Raw genomic sequence first — 24,695 nt, 5'->3', positions numbered from 1 at the left:
AGGTTATGTACCTTGGCTTCTACATATTTTTAGTGGAGGCCCAGGGTGAAATAGAAGAAATACATGTGGTAGTAAAAGACGATAAACAGATTTACACAACAGTTTTACTCATAAAGTAATCTACAGTGCTTAACACAAGTAAGTGATATACGCAGACAGCTGTAACGTCAGCATTGATAACATAAGAGATGTTTTACAACATTAATTACTTTAAGGTTTGAGCAACAAGAGACAAAGTGCATAGCTAATGTAATTTAGCAGTGTTCTGGTAAATAACCAAAATATTACAGAAACAATTAGTGAATGTATGGATTGCATAGCTGCATGTGTAAGCAAGAAAAACCACTGAATATAAATTGTATATTATATAAATAAGGTGAAGCACAGCTGTCATATAAAATTATTATAGCAGAAATGCACTACTATCATGAAAAAAAGCATTCTTCTGTGATAGTAGATATGAAGGAGGTGATGAATGAGGGATGAGAGAAAAGATCTGAAAAACTAGTAAAATTTGTGAAGGAAGAGAAAACATGATAGAAACATTTTTGAGATGGCAGAATTTAGGTGAAGCAGAGGCATTTACTAATGGAGAAAGAATGAAATATAAATTTCATCTCAAATTCTAGGATATTGCTGCATCTGATATTCTCAGGCAGATTGTTTCATATGTAACCACCATAGTTAGAGATAAACTGCATCACCATACTAATTATGCTTTCTTGATTGCTTACAGATTGAGACACTGAAAAATGACTTCTGCAGGGAGTACTTTTGATGGAAGGGCATTGAGTAAATTTCTGTTTTGAATGGAGACAGTTTATTTAGCCTTTGTTGACCAGGTTAGTGCCCCTAGGCTATTGGTCTCTTTTCAGGGGAGACTCAAAATATATTATAATATAAATATGCTAGGGTATCTGTTGTGTAGCCCTTGTTTTAGTTTTCAGCCGTGCCTGTGTTGTAAGGTAGCCACGTATCAGTGGATGTACTGACATACATTGCTGCAGGTGTACTGCCTATATGCTACTGGACATAGGTCACATGGTCTGCTGCAGGGATGTCTGCTGTCCACTTGTTTGTGTGATGCATGCTACTTTCACAGCCATTCCATGTAAAGTTGCTGGAACCGCATACTTTATCTCTGTTGAACCGCACAAGGCAACTTTGACCTTGGTATTTTTTGCTGTTTGACCACATTGCTTTTTTTTTTTTAATCTCATCCCAAGTATATCTATCAGATAGTTTAACATGACAATTAGAATCATTACATATTTTATCTAATAATATATTACAGCATAATGTTATTAATGTTTAGTTAAACATTAATAATCTTAAGGCAGTAGACATTTGAAAAATGATAGTACAGCTAATAAGACTGAATGAATTTAAAACCTGGATTTGGGAACAAATAAAATATCTTTTATGAAAAATGTATTTGGTTGCAGAAAACTCATTAATTACTTTGGGACTGTATAAAGAATTATTGGAAAGGGGGAAAAGTCTGGTTTAAATATAAAGTTTATGAATGGAATGAAGACTTAGGTTTAAAAGTATACTTAAATAGTCTACATCAAAATGCAAAAATGAGAAAACATGTATAAATATTTTACTAAATCATTACAAATTGTAATGCAAATAATAAATCATACTATAGCCACTGGTTTTGAAAAAAAATAAAAATGCAAAATACTGTATGCCATTACAAGCATATACAAGATTAGCAAGGAGATGTAAAATGCAGTTTTAAAAAGTCATCTAAAATGAATAATGAATAAAAACATATTTCCACTGAGTGACCTCTCAAACCTCTTGTATCACAGACACACACATATATATATATATATATATATATATATATATATATATATATATATATATATATATACACAAATGAACCTTATGAACATCAGGTGTTTCAGCTATATGGAGATTCTGAATGCCCGTGACTTTTTTCTTTTCAAGTCATTTTAATGGACAATTTCAGGCCAGTAAAGCCAAACTCTATTAGCTGTAAATTTGCATATTTCAGCCTTGTTATGACCTCATCAGCACAACACAAGCAGAGTGTTTCACTAAGCATAAGAAACACAGGGCTGTTATACCCACCTGATGTCCATTACCATTAGGGTGCTGCAAAATACCCCAACTAACAAACTAAAATAAATAGCAAGAAGGTCACATAGAAAAACCAATTAGTAAAAAGTAAATGAAAGCTCCAGCCAGGCTAGAACCTCCACTGAGTGACCTCTCAAACTTCTTGTATCAGAGACATATGGGATATTTGCAAATCACCCTTATGAACAGCAGGTGTTTCTGGTATATGGCAATTTTAAATGTCCATGACTTTTTTTCTTTTTAAGTCATTTTAATGGATAATTTCAGGTCAATAAAGCCAAACCACACTAGCTATGGATAAGCACATTTTGGTCGTGTTATGACCGCATCAGCACAGTACAAGTAGAATGGTTGACTAAGCATAAGAAACACTGGCTGTTATACCCAGCTGATGTCCATTACTGTTAGGGTGACTGCAAAATATCCAAACTAACAAACTTAAACAGAGTGAGAAAGTCAGACAGAAAAAACAATCAGTAAAACCTAAATGTAAACTTTCCAGCCAAGCTAGAACTTCCACTGAGTGACCTCTCAAATCTCTTGTATCAGAAGCACATGGGATATATGCAAATGACCCTTACAAGCATAAGGTGTTTCAGCTATATGACAATTCTGAATATTCATGACTTTTTTCTTTAAGTCATTTGAATGGACAATTTCAGACCAATAAAGCCAAACTTCATTACCTGTGGAAATGCATATTTCAGCCTTGTTATGACCTCATCAGCACAGCACAAGCAGATTGTTTGACTAAGCATAAGAAACACAGGGCTGTTATACCCAGCTGATGTCCATTACCATTAGGGTGACTGCAAAATATCCCAACTAAGAAACTAAAACAAAGAGTGAGAAGGTCACACAAAAATAACAGTCAGTAAAAACTAAATGAAAAATTTAGCCAAGCTAGAACTTTATTGGCCTGAAATTGTCCATTAAAACAACTTAAAAAGAGAAAAAAGTCATGGGCATTCAGAATCGCTATATAGCTGAAACACCTGATGTTCATAAGGGTCATTTGAATATATCACATGTGCCTCTGATACAAGAGGTTTGAGAGATCAGTCAGTGGAAGTTCTGTCTTTGCTGGAGTTTTCATTTAGTTTTTAATAATTTTTTTTTTCTGTGTAACCTTCTCACTCTTTGTTTTAAAAAACATATATTGGAATGCTTCAAAATTTTTACACTCAACTCTAAGAATAATGAGGCACTCCAGAAAAAAATGTAAACTAGACAGTTTCATTAAAAATAACATAGTGAGTTAGCAGAAGTTATGAAAAGAAAGGAGTGCAGGAACAAGTGGAAGATAAAAAAGACAGACCAGCCTTGGAAGGCATACTGGTTGGCTAACATAGAGGCTAGAAGAGCAGTCACAATAGCAAACAAAAAATCATCAGAGACGCTATACCAGTTTCTGGGAAGGGACTCAGTAAATGGCAGAAAATAGAACTCTCCCAGGTTACAAGGCAAAGACAGAAAGTAGATAGTCATCACACACCATTCCTATGGCATTCTGTCAATAACCCGCTCACCAATACACAGAACACTAAAGGCAAACAGAAGCAGTACCTGCAGCAGCTTCTGAATGAAAAAACCTGGCAGAAACTATATTGCCCCATAGTGTACAATGAAAGAAGAAAAAGATCCTGTCCTAGAAAAAGTACAAAAACAAATGGTGGCAGAACCATTTGTTTTTGGAGTTTTATATTTTGATGTGCTCTGCCTTTGGTGATGCTAATTACTTCTTTTTTTTTATCCTAGAAAAAGTAAGTACAAAACTAAGGAAAATTAAGTCAGGAAAACAGCAGGCACAGACAATAAAAGAATGACATGCAAAATAGCAGATATGATCTAGATGTTGGGTGAGTTAGGGGAGAAATGGCTCCTGAAGGTACTTAAAGCAGTAAGGAGAGAAAAGCCTGTCCGAGGTAACTGAAAAATAAGCATTTTAGGACCAATGAACAAGAACAAAGGGAACATTTACACTGTGAGTAGTGTAGAAGTATCAAACTCCTGCCACACTGCATGAAAGTGCTGGACAGGGTGATTGATAAATGCCTATCCTGAGTAGTACAGAGTATGATGGGAAATGAGCAGTTTGCATTTGCAGTACAAATGACCCAGTGTTTGCAGTCAGACAGATAGTGGAGAAGAAGTTAGAGATGAGAAAAGAGTCCAGCGGGACATTCCCACACCTGAAGAAAACATACAGCAGAATATCAAGAAAGCTGATTTGGACGGTCCTGAAAAGGTTTGAAGTCCAAGAAACACTGGTAAAATTAAAGCAGGCAATGTATAAGCACCAAGTATGAACTGTGTTTGTCTCACAGAGGAGTTCCCAGTAGGAGCAGGTATATATCAATGTCAGCTTTGAGACCACTGCTGTTCATACCGGAGATGGACTACATTAGCAAACAGGTTGGGGTGAACATATCAACAAAGTTACTATATACAAACAATGTGGCATTACATACAGACATTGAGCAGGAACTTCAACAAATGTTACAGGAATGGAATGGATTGAAAACTGAAGGCATATGGGATGAATCTAAGTTCAGACAACACAGTTATTGTGTCAGCATATGGGTAATGAGAAGAAGCTAGAAATGAGATAGCAACAGTACAGGTTAACAGCTTCAAGTATTTGGTATGGGTGATTGATGAGAAGGGAGGTCAGGATGAGGAAGTCAAAACTAGAATCAGAGGGGCTGCAGCCAACTGCCCCATAGTGCCAGGGTAGTGTATGACAAAAGAATGCCAACAAAGCAAAAACGTAACGTGTACAAGACAGTGTCATGAACAGCACTAGTGTATGGCACAAAAACCAGGGAAGTCAAGGCAGAATAGCTGATGAAGCTAGAGGTGATGGAACACATGGACAACATGGGGAAATATGCCCTTTTCCCCACTGTAGTGTGATCCCGGAGTTGGTATATATAGTTAGGGGGGTGTAGGGGAGCATACTATGGTGTGTTTCCTTGCAATTTTGGACAAGTGTTTACCCTGGTAAAACTTTTATGTTCAGGAAATCAAGGTTTCAATGTTGTCATCTCGTGAAAATCACATTTGGTAATCTGGCCTTTCGAGCTTTTGTGATAAAAAAAATTTCTGTAACTTACAGTGCTGACTGTCAGAATACCGATAGTCATGTAGAAAGTAGTGTTGTAGTGTTTTTAAATGTGGGTATGTCTCTTTACATTTTTATGGGAAGTATCTAAAGTAATATGGCAGATGTTTTGTGCATTCCCAGCAGTAGTGGCAGGGTGTAGAGTACTGTAAGGCAAGCAAAGGGTATATGCCCTTTTCCCCACTGTAGTGCAATCCTGGAGTTAGTATATATAGTTGGGGGGGCACAGCCTCCACACTGGGGGGTGAGGGATGCATAGCCCCCCATTTAGTTTGATTTTATATTGTTCAGTTTCTGTTAAGAGGGTAAGTAGTTTTTAAGGTCTGGAAAGAGATAGTTATTAGAGTTGTGAGTATGTTTGTTTATGGCTTAACGTTTAGTCTTTTGAAATTTAACATTGTAAGCTTTTGGTGAAATAAGATTCAGTCAAATGAGTTTTCAGTATTTTGAAATTAGGTGATTTGGTCTTGGTGAAATGAAAGTCAGTCAAATGGGTTTTAGGTGATGTGAAGTAAGACCTATCTATATATAAATACATATATATATATATATATATATATATATATATATATATATATATATATATATATATATATATATATCTATCTATAAATTTGTGTGCGCGTGTGTGTGTGCCAAATAAAATCCTTATTGAAAATTGTGAGCCTTTTTGACCTATTTAAAACACTGGCACACATTTTAGAATGGTATAATTGGTATAATTTGTAATTTAATTAAATTATAAACCAAATATGAAGTTCAGTACTCACTCTTTTTTCATTCTTTTCCCTCATTCTTTCAGTATATATTTCTGTTGTTACCAGTATTTTAGTTATTGTAAATATAAAATAGCATTCAGCTATATAAGATCAAGAGAAGTCCCAGAAGTAAACTACCTGAATTTACACAACTGAGCTTCAGCTCCCCAAATAAATCCTAAAATGATATTTTGCAGTGGACAACTCTCCTTGCAAAGGGAGAGATTTTGTACTTCATCTCCTTTATTTAAATATGCTAACTCCATGGTTACAGTATCTTGCTAAAGAAGAAAGTTGATAGGGTAAATAAAATACTTGCTCAAATTGCAATCTTTATTTTCCATTACTTTAGCAACTTCAGATCGAGGAAAGGGGATTGAAAAATTAGTGATCAACATTTAAGCAGCTACTCATAAGGAAGCCAATAAAAAGTTATGATATGATTCAAGAATAACAATAGCATTTAACATAGGAAGACTTCAGTGTAAATATAAAGGCAAGGTAGTACTGATTTTTGTGTTCATGAGGTATTCCCACTTACTATATTGAGGAAACTGTTGTCATGAACATTTTGGATAACACTTCCTCCTAAAAAAGCAAAGTTGTTTTCACATTCTCTTTGAATATACTCCTTAATGTTAACATAGTATTAAAATGAATACAATATTTCTGCAAACCTCTGGAATGATCACAGAACTTAATCGTTTAAAATGACTTTTTTGTTTCCTATGTGTATGACGTACTTGGCTGCCTTTGCAGTAATCCTCTAGCATGTCATGTCCAACCTCAGCATAAATGTAAAATATATATCTGTTTCTCTCTCTCTCTCTCTCTCTCTATATATATATATATATATATACAGACACTGTTCTGAGACTAGCGAAAGATGATTACAGTATGCTGCCATTTGGATGCTGTAGCTGAAAATGTAGAAAGTAAAAATATTAGAAAAAAAAAAACAGAACAAAACAAACATCTACTCCTTCAAAGGCACTTACTTCTTCATAGCGGTGGACAAGAGCAGGTCTATCTGATGGAAATGTAAGGTCTTTAAAGTAAACCAAGAAGTTATACCCATCGGGATGATTATTGAAGTCCTCATCAGTTTCAATCACCTAGGGAAACAATATGCTTACGTTTATGACAATCTAACATAATTTAATATCAAACGACACCGTTACTCAATGTTATATTTAGTTTATGTTCTGGAAACTACTTTATGATTACCTACTTTATGATTACCTTTCAAAGACTTCTCAAGCCATTTTCTTAGTTTTTTTTTAAATGCCTTAGTGTTTAGTCATGTGTTGTTTCATCCTCCATGTCTTATATCATTATTTTTTATGGTGACAAAGAACTGAGTAACATAAAAGGCACTGCAGTTTTAAGGATGACTAGAAGCAGTTAGTAAACACACACCAATGTTTAAGAGATTGTGCTTCAGCTGAATCTCCATTTCTTGCTAATATTTCAAAATAGGGGGTTATTTACAAGAATAAATAAAATCAAATATTTCTGTAGCAATCAAGGTAAAAATAGAGAACAAAACTTCATTGTATTTACTGGGTTCCAAAGTTAACTTCACAGCCCAGTTCTAAAGTTCACTTCAGAATTAGAGTTTTCCAAAGCACAGTTCATATTTATGACTGCAAAAAAAAAATCCTTTCCAATGAAGATCCATTAGCTGTCAGTAAAGTGATATACTCCTGCTTACTGTCTGGCATTAGGAAACACTCCTGTTCCTTCTTCAGGATTCCTCATACACTAACACTTCTATTCCTTTTGTCAGGTTTAAGGACAGCTTCCATTAAATATACTGGTTTCCTGAGACTCCTAGACAGACAGACATCTAACAAGAGGTCTCAAACTGGGTATACTGCATTCTATCAAACAACCAGTTTATCAAAACCCATATGATGAAGACCATGTGGTCGGCAGTTTAGTTCCTTGAACCATTCTGACTGCGACTGTGATACAGTGCAGATCAGGGAATTTACACTTTCCCCACTGTAGTACATTCTTGGAGTTGGTATAAATAATTATCAGGGGGTGTGGGGGCACTGGATGGCTTGCCTCCACTGCAAAAACATTGCTTGTGTTTTTATGGGTTTTGTTTGGCTTTATGTAGTTTATCAGTGATCTAAATCATTGACAATATGGTCTCAACTATACAGGTTTCAACAGTGAAGTTTTTCAATAAACTGAAATAGATCCCTGAAATCTGGAATCGGCCTGCTGTTTGGCAGTGTCCATTATATTCTCCAACATGTATATCTTCCCTGCTGAGACTTGCCTTCCTGCAATGTGCCTTTTTCAAAGGGCCCAATCCCAGTCCCTTGTTCACCAGCCACTGCTATGCTATGCAACACACACACACACACACACACACACACACACACACACACACACACACACACACACACACATCACATACAAAGACAGCTGGCATTCCTTGGACATATTTACTAGAGGTTAAGAAATCACATGGTATAGTGGAATAGATGACCAAATAATTCCACTGTAATTGAACAGCACTTAAAGAGAAATATGGCTTTAAAAGATGATGAAGGACTCTTTTCCAACAGTAGTATTTCTGTCTTAGAGTGGTTTACTGTGTAACTAAATGCCTGATCAAATCCACTATGGAATTCGCATGTCTCAGGGAGGGACACATCAGCTTCAGATAGAGTTAATAAAGTGTTTTTTTGAATAGTGCTGAAGCCTGTATTCATGCTATTCAGTACACTGCCATGCCACACCATAAAATAACATGTCATATATTGAATGCATCCAGGCTTACAAGTTGCAGTCAGCTCCTATAACAAACACATGAACAACCACCAAAATTTACAGAACTTACTAGAAAAATAAGGAATAGAAGTAGATTTTCAGACCTTTCTTCCATATCACACACACACAGACACACACACACACACACACACACACACACACACACACACACACACACACACACACACACACACACACACACACACACACACACACACACACACACACACACACACACACACAAAAAACAGGGTCTATATTACGTTATCAAAGTTTTACAACTTCGAACACCATATGGTCGAACCCATATGTTCGAAGTTGTAAAACTTCAAATACATTAGAAAAAAAAAAAAAGAAAACAGTTACCTGATGGTTGTAAATGGGGGGGGGGGCAAACTCCCCTGCATCCCCCACATGAGAGGTCTGTGCCCCCACATCTCCCACTCTTTAAATATACCAACTCCGAGAACACACTACAGTGTAGTAAAGAGAAATCTTCCCTTTCCACACTGTACTGCATTGTAGTGCAGTCTCGGAGTTGGTATATTTAAAGAGTGGGGCTGTGTGGGGGGCACAGCCCCCCACATGGTGGGTGCAGGGGTGTTTGCCTCCCTGCTTACAACTGTCTGGTGAGTGGGTTTTTTTTGTAATGTTTTCAAAGTTTTACAACTTTGAACATATGGGCTCGACCACATGGCGTTCGAAGTTGTAAAACTTTGAAAACGTAATATAGACGCCACACAACATGTGCACATCATGGAACAATGTAGTTTCACCAATACACTTACCTCATATCTTTGGGATGTGGGGTGAAACCTTAGTACCAGGAGAAAATCCATGCAAACAGAAGGAGAACCTACAGACTCCACACACAAGGCATCCCTGCTGAGAACTGAACCAGAAAATCTCTTGGTATGAGGAGACAATGCTACTCAGTGTGCCACTGTGCTGCCCATGGCATATAATATCATATTGTAATCATATGTAAAAGAATCTGAAAGGATTACCAAAGACTGTCTCTTATTGCGCATAAACTTTTTAAGCCTGCTTTTAATTGCACAAGCTGCTTTTAAATGTTCTGTATTCCTAATGCTGTAATTTCTAGCTATGCACAACTCTGTGCAGAAATCAGTAATAGCTGCTGTTACCTCTAGTTGTGAGTTGCCATAATCTCAAGTTGTATTCTTCTATAGTAATTCCCACTGTAGGTTTAGATGCCACAGCTACCTATTTTTAAGCAAAGGCCTTACAGATTAATGTAAGATCTCATTTAAACCTAAGATAACTGAATGTATATCTCAAACCTGTAATTGTTGAATTACATTTTCCTTGCATGCTTTAATTTTCTGTTTAAAACTCTAAATGTTTTCTAACTGCTTTACATCTGATTTTTTGATAAATGTCTAAATGTTGCATCTGTTTCTCAGGGATGGCCTTATCAGTACCTCAGACAATGAAATTAGTACTTAGGAATCTCTTGAGATTATACATTTTAGTAAACTATAGCCTGTTCTATGAACTTGTTTATGCATAGATGATAAATCATCTGTGAACACGAATTGATTATACATTATTATATGCAACCTTTTAAACATCAGTATTACAGTCACCAACTGCATTTAAATTGTGTATGTAGCTATTTCTTTCTTTACCAACTTGGAATACATTGATTTTATTCATGTAAATAGGAATGTAATGTATCTTGATTACACTGAGTTTTCTACACAACTTTAGTTAACTTGAATATTTCACTTGTATAGTTCCAGGGAGGCTAAGAATGCCTTAGGTATATAAACAGATGGGGACTTCACATCAGTCCCTGGGGTATACCTTTTCCCAAAGGGATCACATTCTTCACCAAAGATCTGATCATTAAACACCATTGGCAATCATATGGCTATTTGTGTATACATGAAATTAGGCATTTATTTGTAATTCAGGCTGACATATTCTTTATCAGTCTCTTGTGACTGACACAATAAAAAGCCTTAGACACAAGAAAAAAGCCTTAATAAAGGACATTTAAAGTAAATCTGTCTAACAATATTGACCAAAAGCTTCATTACCCTCAAATAGGTATCATCAAATTACCTGCAGAATTAAATGACCCTCCCCAGATGGAAATGGATTTGCAGCATTTATTCCCAGAGCAGCCAGATTCCCATGCAGTAGTCTTATGCATCTTTCTGTTAGTTTTGCTACCACTGATGGTAAACTAGTCTCTCTGAAATAACTTTACCTAGAACCCTTGTCCCTTTCCCTTTTATACTGGAGCTATTTGTGCAGCATTTCATTAAGATGGAAAGTTGGTGGTGGCTAGACTGATGCCTTCTAAATGTGCAAAAATGTATTAAGATGAATGTACATTTCCAAACTGTCAATTTTTTTATATCACCCATCTGTGAAGTACTGAGAATGCTTGCCTCTATGTGGCATGCAAGATAGTTCCACAGAAGTGGAATCCTCTGTGATACATACCTATTCCCCCCACATGTTCTATTTATGTTGTAAAATAGATTGAAATCCCTGGAGCGGGTACTGACGATACCACTGGACTTGTATAACAGGTCTGACAAGACAGGGTCTGTTATGACTCTCTCTGTAAGACAGAGGCCACCTCTTTGAAGCTTGTAAGATACTGAGAAGAGGGGAAAAGGCTTTTAGATGGTCTGCATAGTATTTATGGTTTAGGCCCTTGATATTTTTTAGTGATTAAGAGTTGTGAGCATTCCTTGCTCCAGTTGGGCAAGTCTTTGAACAGGTACATATTGAAAGGGGCAATATATTTAATTCTTGGTCTGATAAGAGCTGAATACAGTGGAATGATTATATCCCTGGACTGGGATGTCATGCACTTAAAGATGAGTTGTGTAATAAAAAAATACTTCCTTATGATAGTGGATATGACGTAGACCAAGGACAGTTTGCTGTCAACCTAGGTTCCCAGGTTCCTGACTGTAGGATCAGCTTTCAGGGGTGTGTTGTTCACATGATAGTTACAAGGGAAGTCATGTTTCCTGAATTATATGATTATGTATTTCTTGGCCTTTAGTTTTAGTGCATGTTTTTTACACCAGCTGTTTGTTTGGGAAAGGCCATCTTGGAGGATCTTGGTGTCCTCTAGGGGGTTTATGATGGCATTGAGTTTAAAGTCATCTGCAAACTTGGTCAGCTATAAGCTCTTAGCATTTGCATTGATCTTGAAGAAGTAAATGCCTAAGAGGAGTGGCTCAAGGATTGAACCCTGGAGCACATTGCCAGTGATAGGTCTTTAGGAGGAGGTAGAACCGCCAACAATGATTTCCTGGGTTCCTTTTGTGAGCTAGTTTGCTATCCACTGATTCAAACAATATTTCTGGGTTGCAAAAAGAGAAAAAGGGGCCTATATTAAATCTATATTAAATTGTCGAAACGGCATTAAAGTGAAAGCCGTTTCGCAGACACATAAAGAGTGAAATGTTCATACAGCAAAAGCTCAGGTCAGAGATTTTTTTCCTAGGGAAAAAAATCGCTTGGCCTGAGCTGTGACATTGTCCTTTACCCCACTATAGTGCAATCTCGGAGTTGGTATATTTAGTTAGGGGGGTGTGGGGGCACAGCCCCCCACATTGGTGGATGGGGGGGTGAAATGTTTTAAATGATGTGTTTTGTTGGTCTACCGATTTTTTTACCTAGGAAAAAAATCTGTGACCTGGGGTTTTGCTGTTTTAACATTTCGTTTATTATGTGTCGGCAAAACGGCATTCACTGTAATGCCATTTCAAAAATTTAATATAGACCCAGGAAAGAGTGCAGATGTCTATGGATTTTGAGGTTTTTCAGAAAATGAGACAGTGATGGGTCCAGCTATAGCTGCAAGTATTTAAAAGTGTATACTCTTTCCAGAGTACATGTAGAAGGGAAATAGATCACTTTTTGGAGCTGTATTCAGCCTCAGTCTACCCTAGGAGATATTATAGGTTCATAGGTTGATACTAGGCTATCTGCCCTAGGGCATTTATAAGCCTAGCCAGAGTGTGTTTGGCTTTCGCCACCCTTTTAGATTAATTGACTTTGCCTCTGTATAGTAGGTCACAGAAGGTAGCCCTTTTAAGGTTAGTTTACTGTACCTCTGTCAAGCAGGGACACAGAAGAGATCCCAGGGGTAAACTTACGATCTCCCATCCACTCATCAAGATTTCTCTTGGAGAGGGTCAGTGAGGGGCTCTGCCTAACATGAATTGGGATTTTGTTCCAGAGTGAGGGGAGCCTCTGGGATATGAATCTGTCCCTCCAGCATGTCCTATTTATTTCTGTGCTGAGGTTCAAGTCCCTGGAGCATGTAGCTCTAAGGGATTTGGATTTCCTGAGGTGAAGCATGTCCATTACTTCTGGGTTGGACATGGCTTTATACGTCAGACACAGATCGCCTCTGAGTAGGCGGTAAGCAACTGAGTAGAGCTGGAGTTTCTTTAGCCAAACTGCATAGGGCATCTGTTTGAGCCCCTTGATCCTCTTGGTGAGATACTTTTCGGGTCTTTCCAGTTGCTGCAGGTGTCAGGTAAGGTACATCCCAAATGGGGCATTGTACTCAATTATGGGCCTGATAAGTGATGAGTAGAGGGGCACAATGACCTCTCTTGATCTAGATGTGAACCCTTTTGTGATAAGGTGGGCTATATAGAAGGTCTTTCTAACCACTTTGCAATGTGATTGTCAAAGGAGAGATTGCTATCTACTTGGGTCCCCAAGCTCCTAATTACTTCTTCCGTACTTAATGGATTACCACCTAAGTGGTAATTTGTGGGCACTTTGTTTTTATTAAAGGGGATGACTATGCACTTTTTGGCATTTAGCTTTAGGCTATGGCTCTGGCACCAGTTATCTGTCTCTGTGAGACCCTTTTGGAGGATGCTTGTGTCAGCCAGAGAGTCATTTACGGCACCCAGTTTGCAGTCATCTGCAAACTTGGTCAGCCATAGTCTACCCGTGTTAGCCTGTACCTCGGAGAAATATATACCGAACAAGTGAGGTCCCAGGACTGAACCTTGTGGGATGCCACTTGTAACTGGTTTAGAGTCTGACATGGCACCTGCTATTCTGACCATGTGGGTTCTATCCCTGAGCCAGTTTGCAACCCATCTTGTGACATAGGGGTTGATATTTAAGCTGGTGAGCTTATTTATGATGCTCGAGTGGGGTATTGTGTCGAAGGCTTTTGCGAGGTCCAGGTAGGCTGTGTGGACTACCTTCCCTTCATCTATGGCTTTGGTAACTCTTTCAAAGAAGTTGACCAGGTTCAAGAGGCAAGATCTGCCCTTAACAAAGCTGAATTGGGTAGGATCCAGTGTCTGGAGGTGTTCCCAATGTCTTTGTTTATGATTTCCATGATGATACACTCCATAGATTTGCAGACCAGGCTAGTCAGGCTTATAGGGCGATAGTTTCCAGGGTCTGTTGTGGCACCACCTTTGTGGAGTGGGACCACTGTTGCTGTACGCCATTCCTTGGGTACATATCCTGTAGTAAGGCTGAGATTGAACAGTGACTTTATATGAGGGTTTAGTTCTTCTTGGAGCTCGTGTAAGACACAGCCTGGGACACCGTCTGGTCCCATTAATGCCGTGCTTTTTGCTTTGGAGAGGGCAGCTCTCACCTGTGCATCTGTGATCTCAGGAAGGCTACACTCTGTTGGGATAGACATTTGCTCTTTTGGGGGGGAAGGGGGGTGGGAAGTTTGCACTGAACCCTTCTGCCAGGATATTGGCAATGTCTGTGGGTTCAGTATATTTTTTGTCATTTTGCACTAACTCAGAGCATATCTGGGAGTTGCCTCCCAGGTTTCTGACATAACTAAAGAAGGCCTTGTGATTATCTTTAGTGTCTTGTGCAATTTTTCTTTCGAAGCTGGCCTTAGATGATTTTATGAGAGATCGTAGTTTCTTGCTAGTACTGATCAGTGACGCCTTCCCTTTTTGGGATTTTGCTCTGTCATGTAGTAGCTTTCTCCTTCTGTTGTATAGCTTATTTATGGCCGGGGTCCATCAGACAGGTTTCCTGCCTTTGGAGGAGTGAGTCTTGGTTTTATTTGGGATAGCATGCTCCATGCATTCCTGTAGGTGTCCATAGAATGCATTTGTAAAGGATTCTGCATTTTGGTCCGTATTTTCCACTGGCCTGGGGAATTTGAAGGATCCCACCTCAGTTTTGAGAAGTGTGAAGTTTGCTTTTGAGAAGTTCTTCACCATGGTTTCCTTGGCTAGGGATGGGGACGGAATATGGATGTCCAGTGAGATTTGTTTATGGTCTGATCTTACCAATGAGGGGAATACCTCTGGTGTGGAACATAGAGACATATAAACATATTGGTAGTGGTGGAGCAATTCATAAACAACTTACAATAATGGGATGAACAATTACAATGTACCTTTTTGCACCATGTATGTGGGTCTTCACCAAAGATCACCAAGATTAAAGAACTTTAAAACATGGACAGTGCAAGTTCCTTTGACTACACCCATGTGGGGAAACTGTATGAGTGATGGACTAGTGTCCCAGCATACCTGGTCTCAATACTTTTTTATGTGGGACCACTAAAAATCTTTGAGACCAATGCTTTATATCGGGTAGAGTGAAAAACATCTACAAATTGGCAGTTCATGCCATTATATATGACGTGTATAAAGCCAGATCGTAGCAACCTCAAATGATGCGGCATTGACCGTATAATCAGGTGACACAAGTAAACATATCATGGTGGTATCATTTTCTCAATCACTAATCTCTGATCATGATCGCACCCACTTTGGTGGCACTTTTCCATTTTCATCTTTTGATTTTTTAACATTCAAATTTGTAGAGATTTTTTTTTTTTTTATTAATTATATTTTATATATAACACAATTAATCAATTTTAATCTCATTTTTTATCATTATTTAATTCATTCAAGAATGGATTTTCCAAATGGTTTTAATTTTTTAATTATTTCATTTCCCAAATCTCTAATCCTATTTAATCCTACAAGTTAGCAAGATTAAGTGAGTTAGCACTATTAAACCATAATTACTACTTACTCTTATAATCTCTATGATGACCCTCTTAATCTCAGGTCCACATCTATATTCTAGTAGCCTATTACAGTAGCATGTCTAAGGTCAGTCAATGGTGTCTCTCAGTCCAACTGAATTCTGTTGGGAAATTACTCATGTATTCCAATGGACAAGGCATGTCCAGGTCTCAGGATCCTCCTTATGTGATCAAGCTGAGGCTGAGCTCTTCATCTCAAAACTGGTGCAATCTCTCCTGAGAGAAGGCTCTCTCACAAAACAATGTGACAACCTCACACAACCACAGAACAGTAAGCTGGGCCAACACACATAAAGCTTAACCAATAACCAAACACATAAACCAAATAAAAGGCTACAACACAACTCTAAATACTACAAAGTCAACATCCAAAACCACAAAACAAGCAAATACAACCAAACAACAAACAAACACAACACAACACCAAACAAAACCCACAACCAACAGCCACAGCCCACAGCCAGCCTCAATTAACAACACACTCTTTTATATACACACACGTACCACCCACATTGCTGCCGCAGGCCCACCAGGCACCAGCCCTGGCTCAAAGAAGTGAGCTGCCTGTAGGGATCTATCCGCCGCTATAGCATAAGCACTCGAACATTCACAAAGCAAAATAAAAGCAAGAGTGGAAATGCTGTACAGCATGGTCTGAATGACCTGACACGCTGGCTCCCATGACTACTGGAATACCAGGTATATATGGATCAGTCATGTCTGAAAGGCTGGTACTGGCTCCCCTGACCCTGGGCAGACTACCTGTCCACCCATGACAGATCAGTACAAATGACAAAAATGACAAAACAGACAATTGGCTAAATTTTGATGGATTGTAAGTCATCCAGTGTCTGTCACATGTCTGTGAAATGCTTCGGGTAACAATTGGCTTCGCTTGTGACTGGCCCCACTGGGGCCTGTTGGCTCTCGGCTATTGGCATTGGCATCTTGCCAGGCCCACCCTGCCCCATAGCTTTCCCCACAGGCTCAAAGTCAAGCCCACCCCCATTGGCAAGGAACAATGCTAAATAAAAGAATGCTAAACTAAGCCTAAGTAAAAGACTTATTAACCTCTCAGTATGGAGATGATCGGTATCTGTGCAGGAGAACATGGATATCTGTGCAGTCCAGAGAACCTGGTTCAAGGCTCCAGAGAGCACCCCAGCACTACCAGGCTTTTCAGGCTAACACCCTGACCTTTTAGCTGAAACCGGACAGGACCCACAAAGGAGGAGTATCCATCCAGGACAGGATATCCACACCTCCAGGTTAGTGGCATTGTGCAACCTACAGTGGGCAACCAACTTTTCACAGTATAGGCATCCCACAGACCAATTTCCTACAGCACAAGGAATCCTCTCAAGTCAATCTGAAAAACATTCCTCTTTCCTGAAAAACATTGGAGAACATGCACTCCTATATTATTAGAACATGGTCTCGACTTCAACTACCCAAAGCACGACACTCACACCTTAGCAGCCCCCAGCACCTCAGCCCAAAGATTAAAAAACTTAATGAAATACAATATGACACTCCACCTATCAGGGACAACAAGAGACAGACATAACCATTACCAACATGGGACATGCTGGGGGACTCACTGCTCACCAGAGAGTACATCAGAAGGTAAAGTACATTAACCACTTAAACCATACTGATCATCACATCCGACCCCCCCAGCCAGAAAACCACAGTGAAAAACTATACAATCTCAGCTCTGGTGGAAAGGTACGCCCCCTGATGACCCTGGAATATAAGTAGCCCTAGTTTAGTTTGCAAGGCAATAGGGCCCTGGGAACAAGGTGCTCATAAACAAACACATTGGGGTTGTCGACCTACTAGATCCTACCCAGTTCGGCGCAAAGCAAACAAGATCCTGCCTTTGATTTGAAAACCCTTCTTTGAAACAGTCACCAAAGATCACTATAAAGTTACCTGGGAAACCACACAGCCAGCAGTGACAAGGCAAAGGCATTTGACACAATACCCACAAAGCTCATCAGAAAGCCTATCTAGACCTGATAAACCCCTTTATGTCACAGATGGATCTATCCATAATAAAAAGACAGAACCTACAGAGTGAGAGTTGCTGAGCCATGTCAGACTCAAAACCGTCACACTGCGCCCAAGACAGGGTTCTGTCCAGCCTGGACTTCCTGGAGCATATACTTTTCCCGAGGTACTTACAGGGTTAGATGGGACACTCAGGGTAGTTCGCAAGTCTACTGCTTACTGGGCACCAGCAAACTCAGCGACTGACACAAACATCCTTCAAAAAGGTCTCACAGATACAAACATAACTGGTGCCAGCCCATGGTTTAAAGCTAAATGCCAAAAAAATGTATAGTCATACCTGGGGCAAAGCCAAAATGGTTTAATTTACATGTAAAAAAAAAATATTAAGCACAGAAATTACCACAAGAGACCTGGGGACCCCCAAGATAGCAATCTCTCCTTTGAAAACCACACATTACAAAGTGGTAGAAAAGACCTTCTACATAGTCACCCCTCATTCAAAGAAACACCTTCATAGCCCACAAGAGGTAATAGTGTGCTTCATCCTAGAATCCCCAGGTTCATATTCATCATAGATCACCCATCATTGGGATGTACCTTATACCCTACCTGCAGCAATTAGAAAGAAATTAAAAAAACCTATCTCACCAAGAGGATCAAGGGTCTCAAACAGATGCCATATACATCCCAAAAAAAAAAATGCTATACTACTAAAAACTCGGTCAATACTACCTTTCTACGCAGCCTGCATACAAAATCTATGTCAATCGCAAAATAACTGACATGCTCCACACTCATAAGGTTAAATCTAATGCTCCACCTCAGTAAATCTAAATCCCCGAGCCCCACAGAAATAAATAGAAAGAACTTGCTGAAGGACAAATAAATAGACAGTTTTCCCTCTGGCTAGAATTCCTCCGGAATAGAGGCAGAGCACCTCACTGAATCTCTTCTCTCCTCATCTTCTCTCTGAGATGGGATCTCGATAAGTGGATGGGGGACCCCTGTGTCACTATTAGGCAGACTGCACAGCAAACTAAACCTTAAAGGGCACAGTAAGCTTAAATCAAGGGTGTATGTAACTGTTAAGTTGACTCAAAGGCTATTAATTGCCCCAGGGGTCGAATTATAATTGAGCCTATGAACCCTGCCTAGTGATGATAAATGCAGCCTGATATACTGAAAATGCAGGATGGGATCATTTATATTAGTTATACTATTCAACTATTTATTTTATAATTATTTTATAATTATATATATATATTATATATATGTATATATATATATATATGTATATATATATATGTATATATATATATATATATATAGAAATAATTATATATTTAATGGTTTTTGAAATTGCCCCCCTTTATGTACATATTTTTCTCTTTTATTCTTCCACATATATTTAACATAATTATGACTATGGGTACATATTTTATTATATATAATTTTAGCCTTCCACACTCCAGTCTACTATTGGTTTTTTTTTGTTTTGTGAGGTTTTGAACTGCCCTGGCATTACACACACACATTTTAATGCTCAGTTCAGTTTTGTGTTTGCCTGTACACAATATATTTATTCATATTCATGAACAGCACATTCATGTGCCTGGCCCTATTGTATACTTTGTTGTATAAATCATCTTTATTGTGTTCATTTTTTTTGTTGTTTGTTCAACACTGAAGAAGGCATTAAATTGCCGAAACTGATCTGTTTTATTTACAATAAAAGTCTGATTATTCACTATCTGGTCCTTGGCTGCATATTCGACTGTTAACCTTGCTGGCCATCTTTGTTTCTTCGTGGAACATAGAGACCCCATGTTGGTGATAACCAGATCCGATATGTTTTCTCCTCTTGTGGGAGTGGTGACCCATTGTTCCATAGCATTTGAGTTTATAAATTCTAGGAACCATTGGGCGAGGGTGTTTGGGCTTGAGTAGTTTTCCCAATCGATGTTTGGGTAGTTGAAGTCACCCAATATAATAGTGTTTGGAGAGACCTTCATATTCTCCAGTGTTCTCAGGAAAACCGAGTGAGGTTCCTGTGTTTGGGAGGGTGGTCTGTAGCAGGTTACAAACTGAAAGGCAGTTTTGCCCACTGTTGGTTGCACATGGATGGTCTCCGATGCTTCGTGCAGTGCCACTAACCTGGAGTTGTGGGTATCTTTGATAAATATGGATACTTCCCCTCCTTTTGTGGTTCGGTCTGAGTTTTGGGGCCGGAAAGCATGGTATGAAGTATAACCTGTTAGTGCTGGGGTGCTCTTGGGAGCCTTAAACCAGGTTTCTGTTACTGCACAGATATCAATATTCTCCATACTGAGGAGAGTCTCGAGTGCGTGCATCTTGAGGTTTAGACTTCTGGCATTGAGCAGCATTACCCTTAGTTTTTTTTTCTTTGTGTTGTCTATGGGGGTAGGTTTGTCTTTTGAGCCTTGCCTAAAAAAGGCACTATGGGGGAGGCAAGAGCCTTTGCCAGTATTCGAAAACCCAGGGGTGACAGGTGCAAGCCATCCCTAGCGAAGCAACGTGGCTTGTCGAGCATGTCATCCCAGGCTGACAGACACTGGATCCCCTTTGAATGACACCAATACTTTAGCCAATTGTTAAAATTGATCATTTTGTCTTTATACTGTGGCATCATTCTTGGTGAGGGTAAGATGCTACTCAAGGTCAGGGTCATACCGCCCTGAGCTACATGATCAAAAAGCTCGTGTATGTCTTTTTTCATGTAGTCCAGGGAGGTACGTCTCAGGTCATTCACACCAGCATGGACAATGACAGAGTCATATTTGTACTTGCTTTGGAGTGACCTGAGTGCTTGTGTTATGTGGCGGATCCTGGCACCCGACAGGCAGCTTACAGTGACCTTCTCCTTGTTCGGTCTGGTGAGTGGGACGTCAGTGTGTCTGACAATAGAGTCACCTATTACAAGTGTATTAGGTGAGTTGTTTAGCCTTAAGGGCTGTGACTGTGTGGCACACTGACTTTGTGAGCTATGTGCTATGTGGATATTGTTTCGTGGTAGGTGTTGCTTGGATGTCTGCTTTGGAGGTCTCTGCTTCTTAGGCAGATTTTTATTTAGAGCCTCCGAGTATGTTTTTGTGTGTTTATGTGTTTGGTTTGCTGATGCGATAGGTCTATGTGAGACTAGATTTGTGGTGTGTGTGGTTACCTTCTCCTGACAGGCTGTGCCAATACTGGGTTGAGAGAGTGTAGCCTCCAGTTTGGCTATATAGTTGCATCTCTCACATATATTTGAGCTTGTTGGGAGGAGGAGAGGGTGGTCTGTATACATAAGGCAGTTGTAACATTGCCTCAAGATTCCCAGATTCACCAGCTGGACTGGAGTGTAAACTCGAAACTGACCCTTGGACATGCCTGAATAATATAGGGAACTACTTATTGACTGATCAGAAAGAACCAATAAGGAGCAAGTGCTTAGAAGGAGTATAAGAGGATGTAGTGCTTTAGTTTGTGTTTACCTGTGAGATTACTTATACGAGCAAGTGCAGGGCTTCAGAATGAAAATAGAGTGCTTAATTAGAGATTTAGAGCAGTTCTAAGGGAAAAAGTGAAGAGCAGACTTTGTGGAGCCGGGAATAGTTTAAACCTGTTTAACCGGCGCTGCCCGATGCTGCTCTGTGCGCAAGACCACGCAAAAAGAGAGTTGCAGGGTTTTAAGAGAAAGAGATCAAGGAGTTTGGAATTGACCCAAAATGGCCAATAAAACTACAGCTTCTAGGCAGTAACCACTCCTACAGGGACAGGCAAGCTGCTCAGTGTTAACCACTGCCACTGGTGAACTCAGAGACTTCCCTTTAGCCCAAGCAAGCAGTGGCCTCCAAGAAACTTACAAACAGTTCAGAACAGCATCTCTGTAACTGAACTTTCTTAAATTTCAGAAAGTGGGAAAAAAAGCAAGATTTTTTTTTTTTTTTTTAGTTTAAAGGTAGCAGAAATACACAAGTAGCAAAATATTCACAACAGTGCAATAAATGACCCCACACTTGAGTGCTAGGCCAAAGTCAGGTAAAATGCAATTTTAAGAGAAAAAAATGATTTTAAATTAAGTGCAACACAGGAAATGCAATAAACAGGATCTAGATGTGTTCTAAATACTGTTTCTAATACAGATATAAACTTTACCAAGCCGGAAAACACCGAAAAGTAGGCGGCAAAGCAGTAATTCTAAACAAAAAATCAGAAGAAAATACTTAAAATCTCAAAAGTGGCTCCTTTCTTCTCTCAGCGTTTTCTCCCCTTGGTATGTGCTTCAGCAACAACTAACAAGCCTGGAAAGATGCCAAAACCATGAGGCAGCAGGGTTTTAAGAGAGAGAGATCAAGGGGTTTGGAATTGACCCAAAATGGCCAATAAAAGTACAGCTTCTTAACTATCTCTCTTCCTACAAGATATGACAGATAGTTAAGTTAAAAGGTAAGCTATTTGTCTATTAATGGTACATAGTACCTTCCATTTGCTAATCCATGTTAGCAGTTAGTGCAGAGGACTGAACTTATGAACTCTTAACTGGTAGTGAAATTAGTTTACCATCAGTGGTAGCAAAACTAGCAGAACAATGCATAATATGACTACTTCATAGGAATCTGGCTGCTCAGGTAAAAATCATGCAAAAAGTGTTTGATTTCCTTGTCCTCCATTTTCCTACTGCATGATTCACAGCCAGTCACTTAACCAGGTAGTGCTATGGGGAAATTCAGCAAGTGTCTTTGAGGGTCTACTGGATGGCATATCTAGTAGCTACCTATGATAGTCCTTTGCATGAAACTTATTGAATTCTACCTAATAGTATTCTTAATATTTTAATAACTGGAGTTTGCATCTTTATAAGAATTAAAAATCATTATGCTCAGTGCTGTCTGAGGTGGGAATAAAAATTCCTGTGTTTTTTTTTTCTTTCCGTCCTCCCCACCCTGTTTATCCCTGTTGCTTTTTCAAAGGTCATTATTTATCCATCTCTGTGTCTGTCTGTCTATCTATCTATCTAATTTATTTTTTCTTTCTTTCTGTTTGCATACATTTGTTGACCAGGGTACAGCACTAATCCAAATGAGATATTTATTTTTTTATTCAGTTTGATAACAGGGAGTAAAACACTGGCCTAAATGGACCTATTAAAAGTCTCATCCTGGACAAATATAAATGACAGTAGCCAAACAAGTTAGCAAGAAGTATTATGATTATAAACAAAATCTTGTGTACGGATAGCAATAAATCAATAACAGTAATAATAATAAAGTACATTGTAAAAGGGACAATAGGAAGGGAAGAAGAAAGAGAAATAGTGAAGAGATAGAGCATAAAGTGTACAAGATAGCTGAAGTAAGGTTAAGGTAAGGTCAGCCAGAAACGAACTATATACATTTCAGGTTCAGCTTAGAGTTTCTAACCATATAAAAAGAATAGAAAGTCATATACAAAGTTGGTTTCACGCTAGTTTACATTACTAAAAGACTAATTTAATCAAAGATAGAAAAGCAGTTGAAGGATAAATCAGTGCAAAGCTGGCAATGGCTTGTTAAACTTTTTATTGCAGGAGTTCATAGACTAATAAAAGCATGCCTTCTTTCTTCCACCTGATTAAGTTTCTCATCATTCTGTGGGCAGTAGTGATTTTAATAATTTAATTGGTTGTTTTCTTAGTCTCTGGAACTGTGATCATGAAAGGACTTGAATATTAGCAGTCATTCATCTCAAACTTCACATGTTATCCAAAGCCAAAAACACAGCATCAATGCGGACGGTGTCCCAGGCTGCGTCCTACATGAACTCAAAGATGAACTAATCCCTCACCAAAACATACTGTTCAAACTCAGCCTCTCCACAGGCTACGTACCCATAGAGTGGTGCACAGCAATGGTTATTCAGCTCCACAAAGGTGGAGCCACAACAGACCCCAGGAACTATCGCCCTATAAGCCTGACTAGCTTGGTCTGCAAGGCTATGGAGCGCATCATCATGGAACTCATTAACAGAGACATTGGGAACCTCCAAACACTGGACCCTACCCAGTTCGGCTTTGTTAAGGGCAGATCATGCCTCCTAAACCTGGTGGACTTCTTTGAGACAGTTACCAAGGCTATAGATGAGGGAAAGGTGGTACACACAGCCTACTTAGACCTCACAAAGGCTTTCGACACCATTCCCCATTCTGGTATTATAGACAAGCTCACCAGCCTGAACGTAAACCCCTATGTCACAAGATGGGTTGCCAATTGGCTCACAGACAGAACCCACATGGTGAGAGTTCAGGGAGCTAGGTCGGACTCTAAACCGGTTACAAGTGGCATTCTCCAGGGCTCAGTCCTAGGACCCCTCCTGTTCAGCTTATACTTCTCAGAGGTACAGACAAGCACAGGAGGACTATGGCTGACCAAGTTCGCAGACGACTGTAAACTAGGGGCTGTAATTGACTCACCGGCTGACACAGACATCCTCCAAAAGGGTCTCACTGAGACAGATACCTGGTCTCAAAATCATGGCCTCAAGCTAAATGCCAAAAAGTGCATAGTTATTCCCTTTGGAAATAAAGTACCTACAAACTACCACATAGGTGGTAGTCCCCTAAATACGGAAAACATAATAAGGGATCTGGGCCCCAAGTAGATAGTAATCTCTCCTTTGATAATCACATTGCCAAAGTGGTTAGAAAATCCTTCTATGTGGCCCACCTAATCACAAAAGGGTTTGCATCCAGATTAAAAGAGGTCATTGTGCCCCCCTACTCATCACTCATCAGACCAATCACAGAGTACAACTCCCAGTTTGAGATGTACCTTACAAGACACCTGCAACA

General features: G+C 39.2%; 1 protein-coding gene across 1 annotated transcript in view; it reads right to left on the bottom strand.

Moving 5' to 3' along the window:
* Positions 1-24,695, bottom strand: part of LOC122801694 (cytidine monophosphate-N-acetylneuraminic acid hydroxylase-like) — a 700,032-nt gene that overhangs the window by 88,190 nt on the left and 587,147 nt on the right. Inside the window, exon 11 of the mRNA XM_044071206.1 lies at positions 6,996-7,112. Coding sequence (XP_043927141.1) covers positions 6,996-7,112 — 117 coding nt within the window. The remainder of the gene's footprint in view (positions 1-6,995; positions 7,113-24,695) is intronic.

This window comes from Protopterus annectens, chromosome 5.part0 (genome assembly GCF_019279795.1).
Source record: "Protopterus annectens isolate FY-2018-M chromosome 5.part0, PAN1.0, whole genome shotgun sequence".
NCBI classification, from domain to species: Eukaryota; Metazoa; Chordata; order Ceratodontiformes; family Protopteridae; genus Protopterus; species Protopterus annectens.
Note: the sequence above shows the minus strand (reverse complement) of the source record. Positions and strands in the feature narration are given on the sequence as shown.